Source organism: Ceratotherium simum, chromosome 17, assembly GCF_057802395.1.
Source record: "Ceratotherium simum simum isolate JZ-2026a chromosome 17, ASM5780239v1, whole genome shotgun sequence".
NCBI classification, from domain to species: Eukaryota; Metazoa; Chordata; class Mammalia; order Perissodactyla; family Rhinocerotidae; genus Ceratotherium; species Ceratotherium simum.
In genome coordinates, this window is record NC_141916.1 from 45,218,961 (window position 1) to 45,241,929 (window position 22,969).

General features: G+C 38.1%; 2 protein-coding genes across 2 annotated transcripts in view; one reads left to right on the forward strand and one right to left on the reverse strand.

Moving 5' to 3' along the window:
* Positions 1-22,969, reverse strand: part of PTPRO (protein tyrosine phosphatase receptor type O) — a 223,646-nt gene that overhangs the window by 150,569 nt on the left and 50,108 nt on the right. The gene's annotated exons all lie outside the window — the stretch shown is intronic.
* Positions 114-22,969, forward strand: part of LOC147914789 (uncharacterized) — a 46,690-nt gene continuing 23,834 nt past the window's right edge. The window contains exons 1-2 of the mRNA XM_087442705.1: positions 114-261; positions 2,404-2,547. Of these exons, the coding sequence (XP_087298831.1) occupies positions 131-261; positions 2,404-2,547 (275 nt within the window). The 5' untranslated portion in view covers positions 114-130. The remainder of the gene's footprint in view (positions 262-2,403; positions 2,548-22,969) is intronic.

The window sequence follows — 22,969 nt, forward strand, 5'->3', positions numbered from 1 at the left end:
GTTGCCTGAGGGCTTGTTGTTGGGTGGGGCCAGTCTCTAGGGTGGGCTGCCTGCCCTGGCTGAGCTGGATTAAATCGGTGCTCTAGCGGGTGGGGCTGACCTGGGCTAGCAGGCCTCAGGGAGAACTCCAATGGCCTCATGGAGAACTCCAATGGCGCCTGTGTCAGCACGCTCACACCAGGCCACAACAATGGCTGCCGCCAATGTCCCAGTCCTTGGAGAGGTCTCACCCCTCACCGAGATGCACTCAGGGCCTATTAGGTGAGTCTCTTGTCACCAAAGCACTGTGCACCTTTCTTTCTGGTGATTTTAGGATGCTTTCTGAAACGGGTGAGTTTGTGCGTGGGCCCTTTAAGAGCCAGTTTTAGTTTCTTTGTGAACCGGGTTTCCTGGGGGTGCTCCCCAGTGTTTTAGTAGCAGGCAAAGTCAGATATTATGCCGCTGGTCTCGATTGTGCTGGGTCCACAAAATGCCCACAGCGGGGGCGCTCCCCGGCTCAGGGCCCTGCGCCTCCAGGGAGGCTGCGGACCTGTGCACTGCTCCCGGCGGCCGTGAAGCTGGCGGCTTGTGAAGGCGGCGTTTTTCCTCTCCAGAAGGGAGTCTCTGCCTCTTCTACCCCAGTTAGGATTGTCTGTTGTTGCAGGAGTTCCTCTCATCCAGTTTTCAGTTCTGTCTCAGGGGTGATTTTTCCACGAGTAGTTGTAAATTGGCTGTGTCCACGGGAGGAGGTGAGTTCCGAGTCTGCCTACGCCGCCATCTTGACTCCCTCTCTTTTTTTAATGTGGGATAATGAACAAAAGAACAGTGATGATTCTAGCAGAGACCAATAATCACTAACATCATTAAAAATCCCCCCATGTAGAGAAGCATCCAGGCACATCCAAAGGAGGGAAATATTCAAATGATTACTATAAAATATGTATTCTTTCTTGGAACAATAGTATCTCAATCCTAGAAACCGAAATTAAATAATGATAAGAGAGAATACTTAAAACAATAATCTTGAGCTCGAGTCTGGGATTTTACAGAGATCAAATCAGTCCTTTCTGTCCAATCTTCCATCCTATCCCATCAGTGCCTGCCCTCTCTCATCATTTCATTTCCTTATCTTGTCTGAGCAGTCAACTTTGAAATTGCTAGGAAGGTAAAGTGAATGAGCCTGATAAATAAATAGATTGTTTTATTTCTTTCACATAAAGATTAAAGAAAAATTTGAAGGAACGGTCATTTATATGCCTTTCCTTTTTAGTTTTCATTTTCCCCTCATTCTTTTCGAAATCTTGTAAGGTCCAATTTTCATATTCAATGAACATAATAAAGGGGAAGAAAAGGTAAAAATGTTTTGGGTAATTGCAAGAGAAAAGTTAGAAATCCCAGCTGTAATTGCAGGTTTGGAAGCTGGTCGTGGGTTGTAGTACATAAGGTGATTATACAATACACATACAGCTTTTTTCTCTCTGTTTAGTTTTTCTGCTTTCACACTCTAGTAGATGGTAAGCTACCTGAAGGGAAGAAATGCATCTTCTGCTTTTTCTGTTCCTCTCACAGCACCCAGAATTGCCCAAAGATTGATATTTTGGAGTGCTTTTGACACTCTTCTAAATTCTGGGGATTCAATCAATACTTCAGATTTGGAGATCAATTGATTTAGGAAAAGAAACTGGTAATTTTGTGTTTATGTACAAAATGAGTTTTCCATGAAGCTTTAAATAAATTGGATTATGAATAGAGGTAGGGTCTAGATTGACATTTGTCCTTAGATTTTTCTAAATAATACTGAGTTAAAAAAAGCACTAGATTGGAGATCAGAATATAATTTTACCATTAACTGAGAGATGAAGCTCATCTTAGGGGAAATGCTGAAGGGACCAGCGCCCTGCTGTAGGTAGAGGAACAGCGGCATTCTTATTCCCATGATCCACAGCTCGGGGAAATCACTGAATGACTGAATTAAATAGTGCAAATAACATATGACTGTAAAATACCTTATGTACCCAAACCATTGACTATTTCCACATCTTTGTTTTAGCTTCTATTTTAATAAGGATAATACTATTTAATCTCCTTACCACTTTAGTGACTAGAAAAAAAACCAGGAAAAGAAAAATATTGTGCTATTTTGCTTTATGTTGATGCAAAATTGCTCTTAATATGATTTGTTTAGTCCTTATCCTGTTATTTCAAATATAAAATGAGAGTCAGTAAATTATCAAAATATTATAATGATCCTTTCTGAGCCTAATTTGTATGTGGCATTTTGTAGTCTCTATAAGCACAATTATATCAGGATACTTTGAATTTATAGCATTTATTTTTTGCTGTGACCTGATTTTAAACCCTTGAGGAGACAGTCATAACTAAACTTCATCTAAGACCATGTTATTATTACCTTTGTTTAACCAGGAGGTTCACGAGAGGAAAAACGCATATAGAACAGCCCAATCAGAAAGTGAGCAAACCAAGGTGCTATAATACCAAAAGAAGAAGATTAAAAATCAGCATCCAAATCACTTTCAAAAATGACAGTATTTCAAGGTGGACATGGAGGTAAGACTATAAGAAGAACTGATGCTGATCAAAGCATATTCTTGCACTGTAGTTGCTGGGTTCAGGATTGATTTTGCTGCTCCAGAAAAAAGAATTTCATTTGATGTTTCATGGCTCTTTATGTCTTTTCTGCGCTTACAGAAACCATCTCCTTGCATGTATCCCCACATGTGTTGTGCAATTTATTTTAACAGTATCCATGTGCAACGACTGCATACACAGTGGCCAGCAGAAGATGGATTGTGCATGTAATTGTGATAATTACAAATCAAACCATCCTCTGAGTTGGAAATAGTGAGTTATAAATACAAGCACACTACAATGGACTCAGTGACTCCTGAATTCTAGTCTCAACACTGCGGTTAAGTTCTCATGTTATGGGAGGCAAAAGACAACTTGATGGAACCACAGATTAAAATAAAATAATTAAATTATATAATAAAAAATTAAATTTAATGACTTTAATAATTTAATCTGAAAAGAAGTTTCCTTTAGCACCTGTACAAAAATATTTGGAATTTGCACCTGATCCCATAATTGTAGGGATCATATTCACATCCTCTTTCACTTTTTTTTCACTGTCCCTCATGTCTTTGCTCCTTTGGTTCTGTTCCACTGGTAAGACTATATAGATCCCTCAATCTTGATGAAATGGAACAGTTTATTATTAACTCACCCAGTATGAAAAAAGCTTGTGGTTCAGGATACATTACTGAAAATCGTCATAATTAATTGACTTCCAATAAATTAAAATGAGAAACGGTTACTTTAGATCCTTCCTTCTCTTAAAGTGTAATACTCTGTATAGTCAAATGAAAATAAAGATAATCTTGGATAATGATTTACCAGTTTTTTCACCAAGAAGAATACCATTGATTTTCTTCTCCCCACATGGATTCTATATTATTAAACATTTTTGTCTACCTAATAGGTAATTAGGAAATAATGCATTTTCCCATATGTACTAACCAAAGACATATAGGACTATCAATTAGAATTTCTGATTAGTATGAGATACCACTGTTACGACGCTGAGGTGATAAAAAATGTTAGCCCAAAGCTCAGAATATAAAGTTTTGGTTAGCCTAGACTGTCTTAATGTAGACAAATGAGAAATTTCCGTTAGAAACACCAGGACAGTCTTTCTAAAATTTAGACTCCCTGGAGCCCTAGATCCCTAGATGACACTCGTGATATATCCATATGAATGTAACAATAAAGCAATCAGACTTATTTCTTTGCTTAAACATACGCATATAGATTTAGCTATCTGCTACTGAACATTGAGACATATTACATCAGCTGACATGTAGAATGAAAAAGATACAGATTTTGAGTTAGATAGCTCTTATTAAACATGTAATCAGAGATAAATTAAAACAATGACATGCCACTCTTCACTGATGAAATTAGAAAAGATTTTTAGAAAGATAGGACTGGAGACTAGTGAGGGATGCATTTTGTTACTCAGTCAAATACTATTTGTTGTATAAACCAAGCACTCTTTTAAGAAATGGGGATAAAATGAGGAATAAGACAATGGGATCACTGTGCTCAGGGACCTTACATTCCGGAGTATGTGTATGTGTGTGTGTTTGGTGTTTAGAGGAGTCAAGCAATAATCATGTAAATAAAATAAAGAGCTATAAATTGAGCTAAGTACTCAGAAGGAAATATCAGGGGACTCTGGTAGAAAATAATGGTGGAGGCGATAGGGAAGTCAGGGAAGGTCCCTCCAAAAAGGGAATATTAAGCTAAAATTGGAGAGATGAGAAGAAGCTAGCTCTGTTAAGAGCCTGAAAAAGTGTCCGGGCAGAGGAAACACCAAGTGAAAGGTGTTGAGTTGAGAGAGGGCTAAGTGTGCTTTAAGAACTGTCAGAAATGCCAATGGAGCTGGAGCACAGAGGTCCAAGTGTAGTGTGGCAAGATGGGAAGGGGCAGGTAGGAAGAGGCCAGGTCGTCAGGGCCTTGCAGATCACGGTAGGGGTTTGAATTTTATTCTTGGTGTAAAGTCTAACAGATATATACTCTCAAATGAATAAGAAATTAAATGTTTACTATGCATATAGAATATAAAATAAAAATTTACCAAATAGAAATAAAACTACAAAACTGATAAGATTTAAATTGTCAACATTGATTTAATGTGGTAGATGATCTTTGCTGACACTACATTGCATTTGCTGTGTGTATTTAGTACAGCGTGACAGTGTAGGTTCTTTTTAGTTTCATGTACTTATATTAATACCAATCTTCTTATTTTAGTTCTTTTGCTACTACTCTTTTCTTAGCTTATTGTTTATGCTTCACTTGGCTTGAATCCTCTATTTCCTTATTGCATTCTATATATCCAAAGGTTAGAATAACTAGAGTAGCACTGCTTGGTGTCAGTGAAATAACAGACACAAGGATCTCAAATAGATATTAGCACTCCCACATTCATTGCAACACTATTTGCAATAGCTAAAATGTGAAAATAACTTAAATGTCCATCTACAGATGAAGGGATAAAGAAAATGTGTTATATACAGACAATGGAATACTATACAGCTTTAAAAAAGAAGGAAATTTTGCAATATGTGCAAACATAGATGGACCTTGAGTACATGATGCTGAGTGAAATAAGCCAGACACAGAAAGACAAGTACTGCATGATTCCACTTACATGAGATATCTAAAATAGTCAGATTCATGAAATCAAAGACTGAAATGGTGGCTACCAGGGGCTGTGGGGAGGGTGAACTGGGCATTATTAATCAACAGGTATCATGTTTTAGTTAAGTAAGATGAATGAGCTCTAGAGATCTATGTACAACATTGTACCTATGGTCAACAATAATGTATTGTAAAAGGATAGATCTCACATTGTGTTCTTACTACAATAAAATTAAAGCAAAATAAAATAAGGGCCTTTGGCCTGCTCTGCTTTGATGGCCTGGGTTTGGTGTCCAGGCACCGACCCACACCACTTGCCTGTCAGTGGCCGTGCTGTGGCGGCGGCTCACATACAAAAAGAGGAAGGTTGGCAACAGATGTCAGCTCAGGGTGAATCTTTTTCAGCAAAAAATAAAAAATAAAACTAACAAATAAATAAATAAAAGTCAGATATAAAAGAAATGTCAGCATTTATCATCCTAATTATCTAGAATATTGTTATATGTATATATATTTATTTATATGCATTTGAATTGGTATCAAAATAGAAACATAACATTTAACAATTTACACAGAAAAATGTAAGAGTATGTCCAAAGACTCCAGGTGGGAAGCACTGCTCTAACGCATAGTACTGCGGACTGTTCCTTCAGAGAGGGGCTCATAATTCTCAGAATTTTGTAGTTGAAAATCCCAGTACATGGAGGCAAAGAAATTTCACAAAAATCTTATATTTCAAGGAGGAATTCCTATTGGGTTTTGTTATTGCTCTGACTAAACCTTCTAATTTAAGTCCAGAAAGCTCCTTTCATGTCCTAAATTAAAGGCAGAATTTAGTCAAACAAATACCAAATCTCCATCTGGGCACCAAAATAACCCTGACAATTCTTTCACTTCATATTGAAGGAAAATGCTAGACCATTTCTGTGCTTAAGAACCATGACCTATAGTTAGGATTCAATGAAATGATGAAATACAATTTATACTCTAACGAATTTTAATTAATTTTTAATTAAAAACAGAAAATTGAATGTTCATGCAAAACACAAAATTATAGTCGGCAAGGAGAACAAAATGTGCACTGGTTCTTGCTTTTCAATCAACCCTGAAGAATGTACCTAAGTCTAATTTGCAGACAACAGCCATGTGAACCAGTCTAATGAAATCGGACCTATGAAATATTTCATAGTTTATTTGAAGAATCAATTTTTAATATATAGTGAATTCTCAGTTATTTGCCTGTAGGATATCTACTTTATATTCTGTACTTAGCAATTTTCTCATCCCTGGTTGAGTTTAATCAAGATATGACTAGATAATGCAAACTTATTTTATCATTAGCCTAATCTATACATACTACACACATCACATGAACACATATATTTCACAAAAAATTCACAGAGAAAGATACATGGCTTTCATTGTGATTCAGTAATCATTTCCTCAAATATTTATTAAGTTCTCTCTGTCACAGTCAGTAATGACATCTGCCAAATAATTATGGTTCCCTCCTTTGGCCCCTTGTAGTTGTACACGGCCAGGTGACTAATTTTGGCCAGTGAGTTGCAAGTGGATGTGTCTTGTGCACTTCTGGGCTGGAGTATTGAACTCCTGGTTAAAACCTTGGGGACTCATTTAGCTCCTGGCTAAAACTCTGGAGAGTTTTCTCTTTCTGGCAAAATAACCAGGATTATTTGAGATGATGGCTATTCTACTGAGCTATGTCCCTGAGTTACTGTGGTGGTAAGATGCGAAGAGATTGCAGTCATAGAGAATGATCAAAAAATAAACCTGTATCACTTTAAGCCACTAAAATTTAGGGTTGTCTGTTTCCATGTCATTATCCAGGCTATTCTAACTGATACAATCTACAGACTTTCTTCAGCTTATAATGGGGCTATGTCCCGATACACCCATCATAAATTGAAAATATCTTAAGTCAAAAATACATGTAATACACCTAACATATTGAACATCATCACTTAGCCTAGCCTACCTTAAATACACTCGGAACACTTATGTTAGCCTACAGTTGGGCAAAATCATCTAACACAAAGCCCATTTTATAACACAGTGTTGAATATCTAATGTAATTTATTGAATACAGTACTGAAAGTGAAAAACAGAATGGTTGTGTGGGTACAGAATGATTGTAAGTGTATCAGTTATTTATTCTTGTGATCATGTGGCGGACTGGGAGCTGCAGCTCGCTGCCACTGCCCAGCATCATGAGAGAGTATCATACTGCATGTTCCTAGCCTGGGAAAAGATCAAAATTCAGGATTCGAAGTACGGTTTCTACCAAACAAGAATCACTTTTGCACCGTCATAAAGTTGAAAAATTGTAAGTCTAACCATTGTTGAGTCAGGGAACCTCTGTATGTGCAAAACAGTGTGCTAGGTACCAAGGATGCATCAGTGAATAAGACAGAAATAGTCACTGACCACGTAGTGCTCATATTTTAGTGAAGACATTTAGCTCTGCATGCTAGAATGGAAACTACATGAGGGTAGGGATTTTGTGCATGGATGTATTTTAGGGCTAGAGAAGTACCCAGTGAAAAGTAGATGCTCATTGTTAAATATCCGTTGAAGAAATGAAGAAGAAATTGAATGAGCTAATTAAAATATTGATACTTTTCACAATGGAAATGTACAAAGTGTGATGATAGCCTGTAACCATTACAAGGTGCCCAGTCCACCTAAGGGGAGTAGAGTGACATCCTCATCCGAGAGTCGCTTTTGAGAAGTGGGAATTAACTAGGTAAGGAATGGCAGAGTGGGAGAGGAGAGCATGTTCCAGGCAAATGGAATGGCATGTGCAGAGCCACTGGCATGAGAATGACACTGGCATGAAGGAGAAATGATGGTGATTCAGCCTAAGGGTAGGGAACCACAGGCACCATGGTGCAAGACTGCTGGGGGGCAGATCACACAGGGCCTTGCAGCTCTTGTTGAGGATTGTAGATCTTAGCCTAGGAAAATGGGGAGATAGTGTTTGAAGCGATTCAAAGCTATACTCAGGGTGCTGTGAGGAAAATAGACTGAGAAGATTAAAAAAAGTAGGAGTTTATGCAGGGTATTGTTTCAATTTATCGCTACCTCTAACTCAGCGTTAAACACAATAATTTGGAGCTTAGCAATTTACCTCAACCTTCTGACTAGACTAAGCACTGACTGGTTACAGAGGGAGACCCTGCTGTCTGCACAGCTCCCTCTGCACTAAGGAGACTTGGTATGATGTCTTAGTCTCTTATTAAGAGGCAATAAGGTCTGGTGGCATAGTGGTTAAGTTTGTGCACCCACTTTGGCGGCCCAGGTTTGCAGGCCTGCATCCCTAGTGTGGAGCTACATAGCGCTTATCAAGTTATGCTGTGGCAGTGTCCCACATATAAAATAGAGGAAGACTGGCACAGATGTTAGCTCAGGGACAATCTTTCTCACCCAAAAAATAAAAGAGGCAATATAGAGAGAATGCACACAAAATGTTGTGGAAGACATTGTTCATTTCCTTAGGAGGGTCTCTTGAAGATCTCTGGAAGATATTTCTTCCTAGTTTGATACTAAGAATAGATTTACTCCTCCTAAGAAATATTCTTTTTATGTTTTAAGGACAGGTAAAATTAGAAACTGATCAATTTCCCTTTCCCTGTGACTACGGAAAAGCTTAGGACAAACGTGTGACCCACTTGAAGTAACTGTATAGAACAGCATGTGTATTCACATTAAGTTGTCTCCATGGTATGTTTCTGCCCTTGGTTTTGCTTTTTGTTGTTACCTACTTCTAATTTAGGTCATCCTACCATGTTTTATATATTCATGTTGTATTATCTTAAAGGTCTTTTGGTGTTTAGTATAAACGAGCAGTTCTGAGCCACTTCTTACCTCTAATCAGGTAAATAATGATATTGATATAAAAGCTAAGCCATACACTTTTCTATGATGTACTTTTTAAAAGACATGAAAAATAAGAGCCAGACTAATCTTCATACTTTAAAAAAGCCATGCATTGGTTACCTGTTGCGTGTCAGGTACTGTCGGTTCAGTGGTGACTATAAACAGATAATGGTCTGTGCCCTCATGGAGCTTCTGTTTAGTGGGACAAATTCTGGGTCTATGAGAAACAGGCTTATATTGTGGGAGGCCCTTGTACCGCAGACTAGTAGGATTTAGAGCTGGAGCACCTGGGTTCGAGTCCCAGCTCCATCACTTACTTGACCTTCGGCAGGTTATCGAACTTTTCTGTGCTTTAGTTTCCTCATGTGTAAGTTAGTGATGCCAACAGTACCTACCTCATAAAATTGTTGTAAGGATTAAATGAGTTAATGCCTGTAAAGAACTCAGAATATTGCCTGGTAGGGTTACAGTATTGTTAGATATTATTATTAGTACCTATAAAGAGAATTGGGGATGGAATAATGCTTAAAGCTTCCTTGTGAAATACACAATGGGAAAACAAAGCTTCCTTTTTCTTACGTGTTTCTAAATAAAGCACTATATACTGTTTAGAATTACGGGACCATTGAGAGAGAAGAGACCTTGGGAATCATCTTAAGCAATTTTCAACAATTTAGAAATCTCTGCCACTTTCCTGATGGATGCCCATTCCGCCTCTTTGTTAGCATTTACAGAAATTTGGATTTTAGCCCTGCACAATCCAATCCATTCCATTGTGGGGCAGCTCTAATGGTTGGAAAGCTTTTCTAGAGTTGAGCCAAACTCTAAAGAAAAAAAAAAGAGGACACTGAGAAGACTGGGCTTCCATCCTGAATTAATACACTAGCGGTGCAATAATTTGATATGTCTAAAACATGATAGCTACTAAGTTGTACAGAATTTCATTAAGTGTATTGTACTGAAAATACTTGAAATATAAAATGTAAACATTCAATCCACAGTATTTCCTGAGGACCCACCTAGTTAAAAAACAAATTTTCCATAAAGGATTACATTCATATGGTGTTGAAACAGAACAGACATTCCAGGGATTTAACTAAATTTACTAAATGCCTACTTACGTAGGCAATTTAAATCTCATTTAATTCTCACAACCTTTTATGGTAGGTATTACTGTTCTTATAGTAAAGATAAAGTAACTAAGAAACCAAGATTCAGAAAGTTCTTTTTCTGAAGAAATGTAGCTACAGCTAGTATATAAATAGCAGATCTGGAATTGGAACGCATCTCTGTCAGTTTTTTACACTGTAGCCAGAGGATCAGAGGCCCAAAGTAATAAGAGAAAGTAAAAATGCACACTGAAAGAAGACTTGACTTCAGGGTGCCGAAGAACCGTTATTTAAAAACAGTAGGACGGAAAAAGGAGGGGTTATTAAGAGACTGTTTCTGAGCTTTTGAACAATGCTTTGCTTCTACGCACAACCCATTTCATCAATACAATAAGCAGTCTATTTATGTGCTACTTACGATGTTAGTATTTAAAGTGGCTCACCATTTACTTACATCAGTCCCATCGTGACCACTTGAGATTTCTCCTTCTCTTTCTCATATTTGTCTTCACACTAAAGATGGGAGGAGCACTGTGTTGGGGCATCAGTTAATTCTTGCCTTGCCTCCATGCTGCCTGTTTCTGTGGATATTGGTTTTGATTTGGGTTTTATTCCTTTTACTTTTAATTCTTCAGGGTAAATAAAAATAGGGTTTGGGGTCCAGGGAGGTAGTTTATTGCCATAATAATGCATATACCCAACCTCAACAAGGCCTGCCTTAGGAGGATTTAAGTTCTCAAATAGATATGTTTTTGGTTATATTGGTCAATTAGTATTCAGAGCTTTCTGTATATTATCTGCATTTCTCCTACTTCCCCTCATAGAACTCAATAGAATGTAAGATGCTTGAGGGCTGAAACCTTTTCTGTTTTGTTCCCAGTTCCTAAAATGGTAGATTGCACATAGGTGCTCAGTGAAGGTTGGTTGATGGATGAATCAACTAAAACCGAAGCCACAAACCCTATCCTCTGTGGGCCATCTGGCTTTCTCAAGGGACTACATTGAAGGTTGCACATACTCTTGTTCTCACTTAGAGGTAAAATGAGCTTGTGAAATCCAAGCTCATTGAAGTGTGGCTGTTTTGCAGAACACTGGATAACCAAGGCCAATTCATAACAATTTAACTGAAGTAAGCCCTCATTCTCTCTGTCAGCCCAAGCAGAGCTTTTCAGTCAGAAAATCTGCCTTGGAATCTAACTTCTTCATTATATTGTCTTTAAAGTGGAGATGATAGTATTAATCTCTTAGTGTTACTGCAAAGGAGTAAACAACACATGCGAAAGCATATTTCACAGTGATTGGCACATAGTTGCTGCTTAATGAAAGTTTGTTTCTGTTCTTTCTTTGTATAAATAAAACACAGTTCTTAGAGATATAAATATTATCAGTTGCTTAGATCTTGGTGACTAAGGAAAGCAAATCTAATTAGAAAGCAATATAATCTGAGTTACAAATTTGGATGGTAGTCCAGTGACTAAAATATGATACTATTTAAGTGTATCAAAGTACCTTTCTATTGAGGACAACCTTTGTATGGTCTTAGAATTTAGCGATGCATTATAAGCAAAGGAAAAATATCCAATGACTCATGGGAATGCCAAGCTCCTGGATACCCAGAAATGGCGAAACTCCCAGCAATCGACTTAATTACATCAGTCATAGAACTCAGCCACTTCCGAGGAGAGTAGTTTCTAAAAATACTTTGTCTACGTTGTGTGGAGTCCTTCTACAATTCCATTTTCTTTGTTAGACTTCCCATAGGAAGGAAAAGGATTGAGTCTGTTTTATTGTAAATGTTCAAAGGGAAGGACTATGTTAAGAGAAGTAAATGCTTCCTTGACTTCCATTTTATTTTCTTCCTCTACAGAATCATAAAAGTCCATACAATGTTGAAGGGTGAGCCTGTATCAGACGAAAAACTTAACAGGGAATGAGCCTACAGATACCTGATCTGGCCCTATGAATTTCTGTTTCTGGATTCTTTGTTTGATGAAGAATTTCCTTTCCACTTTTTCCTAAGCACACATTATTATCACATCATGTTAAGAATCATATTTTGGATCCAAATTTTTACAGTTAGTTCTTGACTACATAAAGAGTGATGACTCAAAGCAATTTCTTTCCAGTAACATCAATTAAAAACATAGTAATTCAGCAACATTTAAGGCTACAATGTTACTTAGGATATCTATGTTTTTCTCAAAATTAATCATACATGTCTAACTGAATTATTTTCCCACTTTATTATTTTTTTTGCTGAGATTTACCCTGAGCTAATGTCTGTGGCCAATCTTCCTCTATTTTGTATGTGGGTAGCCACCATGGCATGGCTGATAAGTGGTGTAGGTCTGCACCTTGGATCCGGGCCTGCGAACACAGGCCACCGCAACGGAGCACGCCGAACTTAACTGCTACGCCACTGGGCTGGCCTCATATTTTGCCACATTTTTAAGGCAATTTTAAAATCACAACTGAAGACATAAAGTGTGATTCAAATGAGTCCAACACCTATGTTTAAACCTTAACTTTCTCAGGGAAATATAAAAATATATACAGCCAAATATATACATTTATATATATGAACTTGTGTATTTATGCGCAAATTCACAAATACATTTGTACATCCTACATCACATATATTCGGATACATTTCCATGGAACACATCCAAAAGAGGCACTCTTCTTGGAAGAAGAAATAAAAGAAATGAACTTCTATAGAATATAGGACCTTCTAGAAATGGTATATTATACACACACACACAGACACGCACACACACACTGGTGATCTCTTGTTCTCAATGGTAGAAGGACTTGTGAGGCATTAGACACCTGCTTCTGTTTATAACATTAAGTAGTCCCAAAGGCCTGATTACTTTGAAACAACCATACACTTGTCTTGTTTCATTGCTTAATCAATCTTTTCAGGCACACCAGAATATCCCCTTTTCCAGTACAAGGGCTTTCATCATCAGTGTGTGTGATCTTTAATTCTGCAGTGCTGTCATATATTAAAAGACAATAGAATGAAATAGGTTGTTATCTCTTAAAAAGCGCTAGTAATTCAAATTTAGACAGCTTTAATTTGGGCAAGGTAATTGTAGAAATATGCCTTCCTTCTCTCATGCTGCGGTCTAGCATTTAATAGTTTTGCAAATCTTACTGCACTCAGATACAAGCGATAAGAAAATAAAATTAAGATGTTGGTCATAAAATTACCCAATATGAGAGACTAAAGGTCTTATTCCAAGAGCGGGGCTATGGGAAGATTTTGTATTATTCACATTGGAATTGGAAGAATGAAAGCTTTTAGGGGAAAAAAGAACCTTTTTTACTCTCTTATATCTTTGATTTCTCTCTGTCATATGACTGAAACTCATTCACACTGTCCCATCCTAAACAACAGCAACAGCAGCCACCTCCCTGCTCTGCTTCTTCCTCCCCTTCAAGCCATCATCTCTTCACTCTCTTTTCTTTTTCTTTTTTTTTTTTTTTTGGTGAGGAAGATCAGCCCTGTGCTAACATCTGCCAATTCTCCTCATTTTTTGCCGAGGAAGACTGGCCCTGGGCTAACATCTGTGCCCATCTTCCTCCACTTTATATGGGACGCCGCCACAGCGTGGCTTGACAAGCGGTGTGTTGGTGCGCGCCCGGGATCTGAACCAGTGAACCTCGGGCCACTGCAGTGGAGAGTGCACACTTAACCACTTGTGCGATCAGCCGGCCCCTCTTCACTCTCTTTTCAAGGGCAAACTTATTAAAATAGTTTAAACTTATTGTCTAAATTTCCTCAGTTTCCCCACACTTCTCAACCCCCTGCATTCTGACATTTGCCCCTGCTCTTCTGCTTCAATTGCTCTAGCAAAGGAAAATAATGTCTTCCTATTTTCTATATCTAGTGGCCTAATTTCATTTTTAATTCCATTGTGATGCTCAACAATATCTCACACTGATGATCACTTTTCTCTCCTTAAAATATTTTCTTCCCCAGGTCTGTTGAATATTGCTCTCACTTCCTTCTCCCTTCTGATCCCTCTTTCTCTGGCATGGTTTTCCTCTGCTTCCCTCTTAAACATTAGTGTTACTAGAGTTCTCCTCTATTCTATTCTGTGTGATTTCTTCCACTCCTGTGCTGTCTCCTCCAGGTGATAGAGTTGGGTTCAAGTCCATCTGAAACGGATCTAATGGGAACATGGACAAACCCTGTAGCTATTTCCCTAGGCTCCTGAACGTATAATTTGGATAGCTATATTCTGTATTGGAAGAATCCTCACATCGGCTACATGATTAGGGAGCACCAGCCATTGTTGTAGAAAAGACAGAGTAAAAACCCTTGACACTACATACCTCTCTCACCACCTCCAGCAAGGATAGCAATCAGAAATCATACTCCAGCCAAAAAGAATTTTAGACATTAACACCACCACTAAAAACTTGAGTTGCAAAAGTGGAGATTTATCTTATAATGCCATTTAATTAATTTGTCCAGCCTTTGCGTAAACCAGAAGGATCAGGCCATCTGACAGTACACTATCAAAACTTAACCAAGTGGTAATCCTATTTCCCACATGTTGAAGATGGTATCTTTTCGGGAACAGATTAACCCAGCCTCTTCTACTTGATACGTGGTTACTACTGATCTGGTGAATGTGTTCTCCTCAATTCTTCTTGGCAAGAGAAATCAAAACCAGATCACTTTTACATGAGGAGGACAACAATTTACATTCATTGTCTTGCCTTAGAGCTATGTTAAAATCCTGTTCTCTGTCACTATATCATCTGCAGGGACCTCGATCGTTTTTATATTCTGCAACACCTCGTGTTGGTTCACAGTATTGGCGACATAAATGGCAATTTGACATTATTAGCAGGAATTGGCCAGTATTCTAGGCATCCTGATAAGATGCCTAAGTGCCAGAGGGCAAACCTCAATAGAAAAAAACTCACAGCAAAAAACCCTAGGGTACTACAGCAAGGTCCTTCCTTCTGTAGCACAGAATTATGCAACATTTGAAAAACAATTCCTGGGATGATACTGGGTCCTAGTTGGGGCTGAATCCCAATCTTGGAACACCAATTCACTATGGGACTAGAGCTGTATATTATCTAATCCACTGAGTCATAAGTTTGGGAAGGAAGCGACTTATTATGAATGTGCCATTCAGGATTGGGCCTGAGAAGTTCTACAAGACACAAGCAAATTACGTAAACAGGTGGCTAAACACCCAAGTCATCTGTGTGGTATCAACCCCTCTCCCACAACTCATAGCTATGGCATCATGGGTTCCCTATGAGTAAATGACAAGACAAACAACAGATCAGTCAGGGCCTGATTCACAGATAAGTTGGTGTGATTTGATCATGTGAGCTTTACAGGATAATTGCTACACTCTAGGCTCATTTAGGGATGGCTCTAAAGGACACGGTAAAGGGAAGAAATCTTCAAAGATAACATTTGGAACTTTGCTTTGCATGCAAGGAAAAGTGGCCTGAGTTTAGGGCTCCTGGGCAGAGTGAATGGTTTGGCTATTTGGTCAACACTCAGAAGAAAGACAATTAGAAGACAAGAGACAATGAAATCTTAAGAAGATGCACGTGATTGGATCTATGGAAGTGGGAACAAAGTGTGCATTTGTTTATGTCTCATATTAATGCCCACCAGGGAGCATCTACCTCAGAAGAGGCATCAATAACCAAGTAGATAGGAAGACTTGTCCTGTGGATGCCAGCTAGCCTCTTTCTTTGGCAACCCAGTGCTAGCAGAATGGGACCATGAACAGAGTGACCACAGTGGCAGAGATATAGCTATGCAGGCTCAACCATAGGGTTCCCTTTCTTTAAAGTTTATCTAGCTACTGCTCACTAGTCAGGAGCAGAGAACAAAACTGAGCCCTCATTATGACACCATCTTTCAAGGAGACCAGTCAGCCACCTGGTGCTAGATTGATTTTATCAGACTTAATCCCCCTAGAGGGAGCAGAAATTCATCCTTTCATGAACTGACACCTTCTCTGCATGTGGATTTGCCCTCTCTACCTCTAGGGCCACCACTAACATTGTCATCATCTGAGGGCTTATACAACGTCTAATATATATTTTCACGGTTTCTCACACTAAGTTATCTCAGTTTTATGATACAAGGGATTGAAGATTGGGAACATAAATGCACAGCTCACTTGTCTTACCATATATCTCATCACCTAGGAGCAGAATGATGGAATAGTCAGTTAGAAGCCCAGTTAAGACACAAATTTAGGTATAAACCCCTTGGATTGGGGTGCTGTCCTCTAGGATGTAGTGTATGAACTAAATCAATCACTGTTATGTGGTGCTGTCTCTAATAACTAGAATACATGTGTCCTAGAACCAAGGGGTAAAAGTAGGATCGGTCCATCTTACCATCCTTTTCAGGGACCCACTTGTGGAATTTGTGCTCCTCATCTCCTAAAACTTAGGTTCTGCAGGATTCATGGCCTTGGTTTCTGGAAGGGGACTGTTTTCACCAGAGGACAGAGTGGAACTATTTTACTATGTTACACTTTAACTTGAAACTACATCTACCACTTGGTCACTTGGGCTGCCCGTGCCTTTGCAGCAGCCAAGGTGGGGAATTACTATACTGGTGGAGGTAATTGACTCTAATTTCTATGTGGTGCTAGGATTGGGGATACATAATGGGAACAGAGAGGAGTAAGTGTGGAATCTTAGCACTCGTGAGGGGTAAATATTTGTGTTTCTGTGCCAAGGGATAATGTGAGCAGGCAATTATAGCAATGTAGCCCCAAAAAAGAAAAGCAACGAAGGGCTCAGATCTCTCAGGTATGAAAATCAGGGTCAACTTAGCAGACAAGAAAACTAAGCCAGCCAAAGTGTTGGCCAAGGGTGAGAGAAATGAATAGAATGAATAATAAAGAAGGGAGATGATAAATATCAGTTATAACCTTGGTACTAGCTGTAACAGTAGGGACTAGAGTTTGTTCTAATAACTCCTGAAATTAAGCCTTTTCTCAGATTAATGTTGATCACTACTTTGAAGGGGACGCTGTGACAGGTTGCACTTAATGGAGGGCATGGTGAATCTGAGTGGTGCAAGGGATGGGCTGTATTGGTCATTTTATACCCTCTCAGCCTATCTCTTACCCCAGCCACTGCTGTGCTGACTAGTTCCATTAAATACTTCAACAAACTTCCACCTTGGTTCAGCCATACAGTACCTCATTTTGGGCCTAGACCATGTAACTCTTACTTCTTGCCATGGGACGTCTTGGCAAGATGGTGTAGGATACCCATGGGACCACACGTGGCCCTAATGCATGCACAACCAGATGTGCATTACTTAAGTTTCAGCCTGAAGTAATGGGGATGGGGACCAATGGAAGGATGCCTCCCCTGTTGCTCCCAAGCCATCAATTCTCAAAGATATTTCATAAGGCCTTAAGGCCTCCTAGAAGATCCTGTGAGACTGAATAATGAATACTGGTAAGCGGCAGCTCACCAAAAACACATTTCTGAATTGGTTTTTCTTCTATCCCTGTTCAAAACCACTACCTCTCACCCTTGTTCTCTAAGATTATATTCCCAAATAAAATAAACTACCTTTGTACAAGCCTTGATTAACAGTTGAATCTCAGGTTGTGGAACTGAATATGGAATTCACCCAGAAAGCATTTGACATTGCAAGACTGGATTTAGGGTGAAAGGATGGAACTGGCTGATAGACAAAGCTGTGAGAAAGGATGAGCTTATCATATTAAATAGATAACAGCAATTTACTAAATGTGACAGCAATATTTGGGGAACACGGTTAGACCAAACCCCTTCATTAATAAACTGAGCTCCCTGAATGCGAAACTAGAGAAAAAGTTGTCCTGAATGTCATTCTTCACTTTCACACTCACTGTACCATTTGCTCTGAGAATTCTTGGTACCTGGCTACTTAAAGATTCCCTGGAGGAAAACAATGTTGTCAAAATAGATCTTTCTTTATGAAGACAGAAAATATAGGCCTTTTTTCTTTGATCAGTCAGTGAGAGCAAGGAAAGAGGTCAAACAAGAGTAGATGTTTTTCTAGGATGGAGAAAAGAACGAACACCTCTTTGGGATTTTAATTTTTTAAAAAAGGATATAATACGTGCTTATTAAACATGAAAACCTTCCAGCCAGTTATGGCAACAATTTCAGAGAACAAAATTATTTAAGGAACTTTACTGTTAACTCTTTATGGGTGTGCTCACTGATAGAGACTTTTTTTTACCCCTCTGAAACTAATCAGAGCATTTTAAAGTAACATACTAAAATTTCCACTAAATTTACATTAAAATTGGACATGTTGTTATCTACTGTACTAAAAAAAGCACATGATGTATCTCTTAATCACTGCTTAATGGTGAATACTAACACTTGAACTTTTTCCAATTAAAGGGCTATTCAGCTCAGACACTAGTACCTTATCATTTTAGGTGTTTTATTATTCTTTTAGCACTTGTTAATGGCAGGATTCTCTGGCTATTACCAAAGGTCTTTCAAATCTTACAATTTCTGAGCAGTTTAAAGTATGGGAAGAAAAAAAGCCTCAGTCTTTTTAATTAAAAAACAGAATTTTACAATAAAACTGGAGAGGGGATGGATAACTATCCTATATTATCCAAAAGAGGTGTGGAAAATTTATATGTAATATTTATTCTTGAACTTTCATAATTTTTCCTTGAATTTGTTTTAAAAATTAGAACTTTTTTGGGTAATTCATATATTTTTTTCTCATGTGATGGAAATTAATCATATTGCTGCTAAGAAGACACACCTTCACATTGCTTTTTACAGTTAAAAAATAATTTGTGTGTGCAGAGAAAATAATCCACTCTTTCATTTAGTATTCCCTGAGGCCTTCTGCATTGGCCTGGCTGGAGGTTTTTCTGTAATGAGCACTGTTGACAGCTAAGTGGATCTTTTTTTGCTTTCCTTATAGAGTGTCATGATTCTCATAAATCAAACTGTGAGAAATAATCAGCTCTAGAAGAACCAGAAAAACTCTTTGGATTCTGGCATAGCAACAGTAACACAGAAAATGTTCTTCTAAGACTAGGACCCTCCAGGAGCTATGCTTATGAGTTTGAAACCACTGCTTAAGATTTTTCTAGTTTGTTATGCAAGTAAAATATTAGTGTTCCAGCCTTATTTCCCTATTTAAATAACTTGCATTGTTGGCCTTTTATTCATTTGTTTGTTAGTTCATTGGTTCACATTCAGCAGAAATCTACAGTACCAGGGTATGTTCTAGACACCAATGTACCCTGACGGTATGACCCCTGACACAAGTGAATTTATGGTCAAGTGGGAGAGGCAGGCAGAGATAGGAATAAAACACTAGGGGAGCGTAGAGGGAAAAACATCAAACCCTGCCGAGGAGGTCAGGGAAGGGCTTCACTGAAGAGGTAACATTTGAAAAAGAGGTGCAGGTGGCACCAGGTGGGTGGGAAGAGCTTACAGGCACAGCAACAGCATGAGGAAAGGCATGGGGTTCTGGGGCAAGTGCACGTGGTGGGAAACTAGGAGTTCTGTGGGGGAAGGACAGCCCCCTCCCCCTACTTTTTTTAATGACACATTAAGGAATTTGGACTTTTTCCTGGGGGCAGTAACATTTTTTACTAGAGGAGCCTAAAGAGCAAATTTACTTTGGAGGTGATAGTTGATGACCATGTGCTAGATGATTAAGTTATTGGTGTGTAAGTTTGGAAATGAGGGCTGAAGGCAGGTTTCAGAAGAACCTGAACACTGAATAAGGGAATCCGGTTGTGCCATGTAAGCAATGAAGATTTTTAAAAGTGGATGGGGGGTGGCACGATGAAAGCAATGTTTTTCCGCACTGTCGACGTTAGTGGCTTTATCGCTTTGTGCTAGGGACATGGAAAACAGCTATTGAGACAGGTTTCTGGTAGGGATGTTACTTAAATTAATCCGAGGAGGACATAAAGAAAGTAGGACATTGAGAGACAACCATTATTAAGTATGAACATCAGTGCTCAAGAGCAAAAATTTATCTTAAACATCCTATCTATCCCATACTTAAAGAATAATGCCAATAGAATTGCAAAAATTAAAGGATAAAATTTGGGATGCAAATATAACAAAAATCTTGAAAAATCGTATCCTGAGAATATTTAGTTTGTGTGAACTGGAAGGATATCCCATTAATCAATTGTAGAAACTAGATGACTTACTCTCAATCCAAGATAAACCTCATAAAAGCACAGTGTACAGTATATTCTTTCTTATCTTTAGGCTATTATATTATTAGGATTTTATTATGCTTTATCTTCAAAACTACAAACTGGTCTTTCAATGATTATTCTGTCTTCTACAATACCATTCAACACAGTGTGCCTGCTTCTGCACAATCTATTTAGAGGAGTGACATCCTATGAAATATCACTGAGTGTTTTTTCCAAGATCAGTTGATTGAAACCCACGCAAAGCAACGTCTTACATATGTGATTATGACTATTTTGGTCTAAACTTCTTTAGAATACAATCGAAACATCAAAAACAAGATGTTTAAATCAAGAAAAAATTAGACAGTGTATTAGAGGTAACTTATTTGTTTAGTTCTATTAGTGAAGTTTATTTTTCTACTCTTTCTCCACTTTATCACCTCGTCAGATTCCAGGACAAACTAAGCTATAGAGCCCCCTGGGCCGCTGGCCAAATTTCACCTTTAGGTAAATTTCTCTGAACCAGCAAAATGCAACATGGTTTTAATTTTCATTGGCATAGCTAAGATCCCATTTAATTTTGCCAAATGTACCTTTTAAAAATTTGTATAAATTGGTGATTCCTTGACTCTGTCTCATTGTTTGTTCCTCTGACTTCTCTCTCTCTCTGTGTAGATTTCCCAATCTCTTTCATAACTGCTTGCCTCTTTTATTTAATTGTTTTTCCCCTGCAAAACATAAAACTTATATATAAACTTTGATTTGTTACATTTGTTGAATTCACTATTCATAATTTTGAAAATTGCCTATGGTTTTATTATTTTTCTCTTGAGTCCATGGCCCCTGATGGAAGGAAGGAAGGGAACTAACATTTACGAAGGATCTAAAATGTGGGGATATCTAATGTATCCTCCCAAAATCCCTATGAGGTATTACTTCCTCCATTTTCAAGTGGAAAGATCAGGATCTCAGAAAATTCAAATAACTTGCCCAAAGTCACACGATTAATAGGTGGGAGGCTGCAGTTTGATACTTCTTATATAATGTTATATAGAGTTACTCTAAAAGAAATTTTCTCATGGAGGCAGTAAACTACATATAAACTGGCCCTCACTGACTTTTTTAAATAGCTGTTTTGAGATATAATTCACAGACATAAAATTCGCCCATTTAAAGTGTCCGATTCAGCCGTTTTTAGTATATTAATAGAGTTGTGCAACCATTACCACAACTTAATTTTGGAATATTTTTATCACCGCCCCCCCGCATCCCAGAGAAACCCTATACACATTAGCAGTCGCTCTCCATTTACCCCATCCTCTCAGACCTAGGTAACCAGTCATCTACTTTGTCTTTATAGATTTGACTGTTTCATGTAATGGAATCATGTAATATGTGTTCTTTTGTGATTGGCTTCTTTAACTTAGTATTAACTTAATATTTTCAAGGTTTATCCATATTGTAGCATGTATCATTCCTTTTTATTGCCAAATAATATTCCATTGTATTCAATTGTATACCAAATTATGTTTCCCCATCTTGATGAAAACTTTGGTTGGTTCTATTTTTTGACTATTTTGAAAAATATTATATGAAAATTCTGTATAAGTTTTTGTGTGGACATATATTTTTATTTCTCTTAGGCATATACCTACAAGTAGAATTTAACATGTTGAGGTACTATCAAATTGTTTTCCAAAATGGCTATGCTATTTTACATTCCCACCAGCAATAAATATAAGAGGGTTCCAAATTCTGCACCTCATCATCAACACTGGCTATTGTCTATCTTTTGATCATAGCCACCATAGCGGGTGTGAATTGATATCTCATTGTGGTTTTGATTTGCATTTCTCTAATGACAAATAAATTTGAGCATCTTTTTATGTGCATATTAATAATTTTTATATCTTCTTCAGAGAAATGTCTCTTCAAATCCTTTGTCCATTTTTAATTGGGTTACTTGTCTTTTTATTAGTGAGTTGTTAAGTCTTCTTTACATATTTGGGATACAAGTCCTTTCTCAGATATATGATTGACAAATATTTTCTCCCCTACTATAGTCTTTTCTTGTGGTATCTTTGTCTGGTTTGGCTATCAGGGCAATACTGGCCTCATAGAATGAGTTAGGAAGTGCTCCTTTCTCTTCTATTTTTTGGACATGTGTGTTTAAAGAGTGTGTGTAGAATAGGTATTATTTCTTCTTTAAATGTTTGGTAGAATTTACCTTGAAGCCACTTGGACCTGGGATTTTTTGATTACTGAAAATTCTTAAATTACAAATTCAATCTCTCTCGGGGCCGGCCCTGTGGCTTGGTGGTTAAGTGCGCGCGCTGCGATGCTGGTGGCCCGGGTTCGGATCCCGGGTGCGCATCGAGGCACCGCTTCTCCGTTCATCCTGGGGCCGAGTCCCACATACAGCAACTAGAAGGATGTGCAGCTACGACACACAACTATCCACTGGGGCTTTGGGGGGAAAAATAAAATAAATAAAATCTTTAAAAAAAAAAAAAAAAACAAATTCAATCTCTTTACTTATTATAGGTCTGTTCAGAT